Source organism: Phytophthora infestans, genomic scaffold (assembly GCF_000142945.1).
Source record: "Phytophthora infestans T30-4 supercont1.260 genomic scaffold, whole genome shotgun sequence".
NCBI lineage: Eukaryota > Oomycota > Peronosporomycetes > Peronosporales > Peronosporaceae > Phytophthora > Phytophthora infestans.
The window spans coordinates 40,220-43,630 of NW_003303499.1; the positions used below are offsets into that span (position 1 = coordinate 40,220).

The following is a 3,411-nucleotide window of genomic DNA, read 5'->3' on the forward strand; positions in this document are numbered from 1 at the left end:
GTTGATCCAGTGGTAGTGCAAGACAAGCGTAGACGTTGCATTGCCGCAACACAAGACGAAGAAGCTCGGCGGAAGAACATCAAAGCTGGCTAGTAGGTGAAACCGCAAAACGATGTTATCGCGAAGCGAAGGAAGCGTGGAAAGGAGCCAATAAGGGCGTGCTGGCCGAGGATTCACTTCTCTACTATGTGGGATCGAGTCGTCGATGGAACAACCCTGAGAAAGAACACCTCGCGATGTGGCTAGTAGGGCCAACGACGATGGTTCAGGAAGTTCTGCAGAATCGTCACGACCCTTTGGAAGGTCGCCACCAAGGTGTAGTCAGAACTTACCAACGGGTGAGGAAAGATTACTACTGGGCAGGTCTCCACTCAGATGTCTAGAAGCATGTGAGGTCTTGCCCAGATTGCAGAACGAGCATGAGCCGACCCCAATTACGTGGCTACTCCCCCGGTAACGTTTTAGCCGAGCGACCATTTCAGGTTGTGCTGATAGATTTCGTCATTCCGTTACCAAAGCGTCGACGAGGTAATACCGCTTTGCTGCTGTTTCAGTGCGCCTCCACGGATTTCGTTATCGCGAAAGCGATAGTCGACACGGCTGCGTTACGAGTAGCACAGGCATTCGAAGTATGTGTGTACCAACGGCTCGGAGTACCGTCTTTGATAAGCCATGACCGTGGCCCTCTGCTCATGAGCGAAGTGAATGAAGCCTTCGCGGAAATAGCGCTATCCCGGTCAAGCGCGACGCCTAGCAATCGCCCACAGGCGAACGGAGATCGGCAAAGTCCGTCATGGCGACAGTGAGGTGTTACATTGAAGACTCGCTGCAACAAGATTGGGACGAACTGGTGGAACGACTCAATTGGTCAACAAATTGATGGACACGACACGAAAAAAAACTGTTCTACCTCTATCATAGCTGATACGTCCAGGCGACGCTGAAAGCAGTTCGACGATCTAACTTGGAGGTGTGAAGCCAATCGACGACAAGAGATTGCGCTGGCCATGGTGAAGACATACCAAGCGTCGAAGAAGGAACGTTAAGCGAAAATACAAAACGAGACGATACGTAGAATGGAACGTAGCTCACTTCGACGAGGACGAAAGTAAGCGTCGAGCGAGCCAGGAGAAAAATAGACACAAGTTGAGGCTCCAACCCAAGCTCGGGCGACGAGTCTCTTCGAAGTCGGAAGTCTTGCGTGGCTGTACATGGAATAAGTGAGACCAGGGTTGGTGAAAAAACTCGACTACCTGTGACATGGTCCATTCCAAATCAAGGCAAAGGTTGAGAAGCTCGCTTACGAGCTCGATCTCCCTGACAATGGAGGGTATCGTTTTCACCAAGTAGGGCATGTGTCTCACCTGAAAGCGGTGATGGATTTCAAGGATAGACCGACAGTGCCTTTGGCTCTGTCGTGGGAGCCGGTGTCTAACTTGTCATGCGGAGGACTGCTGTACGACTATTTTCTCGAGCGAAAAAGAGGTCGACGCTTGCAGATGGTCCAAGTCACCGACGAAGCTTAGTCAAGCGTCGCCGGAAAGAGAATTGACCGTGGGACATCGCAGCCCGCAGTAACAGACGAAGGAAGCTACTGCGGTAAAATATGATAACCTGCATGTGGGCGGTGCAGCCCACCAGTCGCTACTGCACGACCTACGACGAAACACAAAGAAAATTGATTACGTGTATGCATATACGCAAGAAATGAAGAATGACGGCTGCCTACGGAAGTCACTGTGAATTGTCGAGAACAGATTTTATTTCTAGAAACCTCGGCACGAATGGACCCCGCACTTCAGCGATGTTTAGACGACGACATCAGCTGACGCATCGGTGGCAGAGGTTAACAAACCAAGTTGCGAAGCCGGGGAAGCGTCGCGAGAGGTAGGAGCCGTTGACGACGAGGATGGGTTATCTTGAGCTCCTTCTGGCTATGCTTGAGCAGCTCTCGGAGCGGCAACAGCGCCCATTCACGATCCCATACAGCGACGACCTCAGAAGAAGTCACAAAAGCGTCGGTGATTATCTGTCAGCCGACAGCGTCGCGTGCCAATCGTGCGAAACGAACAGCCCCATCGAATGATTGCCCAGATCGTACGTCGTGTTGTACGGGTGGAGGTGAGGCATCGCCAACCAACGGTTGTACCACGGCTCAGCAGCATCCAAGGTGGCGACCAAAGCTTTTCAATACTCGCCGGCGGGTACGCAAGTGAGCCGCTCCAGAGACATCACTGGGACGGACGGTTCGAAGACAAGCTCAGGAGGGATCGGCTGCTGACTCTCAGTGCTCGTCGACGATCCTTTCACCCTGATACTTTCGCTTGTAGTGGATCCAGAGGATGTCGGGCCGTTGCTTGCGATGCTTCAAATAGACGTTTTATTCTACGAGGATCGCTTTGCCACCTCCGAGTTGGACGCCGAGTTCCGAAGCATCGCCCGGTCCATGTCCCGCACCACATGCTGAAAGACTCTGTGGTGACACTTCTACAGCGCAATCGCTAGCACGAGGGTCCCAGTACGGCTGCGTAAGCATCACCAGATGTGAGAGTAGCGCAAGCCGATGGGAGCACGGCGAGATGCATTGCCGTACTGTCGAATAAACATGCCTGGTCCGGCAACTGAAGAAGGTACGCGTAAATGGGGTGACGAAGGTCATTGAGGTTTCCAAACGCGATTTTACTCCCGACGCTGCATGGAGCAACGGCGTTGCCCCGGATTGGCGACGGTACGCTAGCGCAGATCAACATCCAGCACCATCGAGCAGATCGCTTGTGAAACCGGAGGTCGAAAACTGGCGTCGACGACGTCGAAATCTTCGCCGACAAACGCTCGACGGGCCAGACACCGTGGGTCGGCACTGGGATGGAGGACGACGGAACAGTTTGACGATGTTCGAAACATGGCGAGAGCGTCGACACGATAACCATACCAGGGTAGGATCGAGTTTGAGCTGCCGACGACGCTTCGCTGCCATCGTGAGGAAGCGATGCAGTAGCCGCAGTCGCAGGGGCAGGCGTAGACGACGTCCCACTAAAGAGTGAGTTGACGCTACATGCAGAGAGCTCGAGACGGGTAGCGAAGTATTGACGATTACCTCGCAAGACATCTCTTCGTATTTGTCAGCAGATGGAGTTATTGGCAGCGACGGTCCATCTTTACCTTCGATGATTACAGGAGTGTTCCTGAAAACATCGCTGCCCGACGCAGACCCTTGCTCAGCCACCAGTGACGACTTAACCATCGACCGCTTTCGACGATTGACGACGCGGGGTGGACCGAGTGCTGGACCCAGAATGTGGCTGTGAGGGCCGTCGCTTGTCTTGCTTGGAGAGCACGGGAAGCGGTGCTTGGGTCCTGTGCACCGGCGACTTGTCGCCGAACATCGCTGAAAGGTACCGACGTGGCCCC

At 53.8% G+C, this 3,411-nt stretch overlaps 1 protein-coding gene across 1 annotated transcript; it reads right to left on the reverse strand.

The window, feature by feature from the left end:
- Positions 1–2,025: 2,025 nt before the first annotated feature.
- Positions 2,026–2,930, reverse strand: PITG_21133 (uncharacterized protein; the record flags this gene model as incomplete). The annotated part of the gene is made up of 2 exons (XM_002895096.1): positions 2,026–2,183; positions 2,594–2,930. 2 exons carry the CDS (start codon positions 2,928–2,930, stop codon positions 2,026–2,028), a joined length of 495 nt encoding a protein of 164 aa, XP_002895142.1.
- Positions 2,931–3,411: the final 481 nt, after the last annotated feature.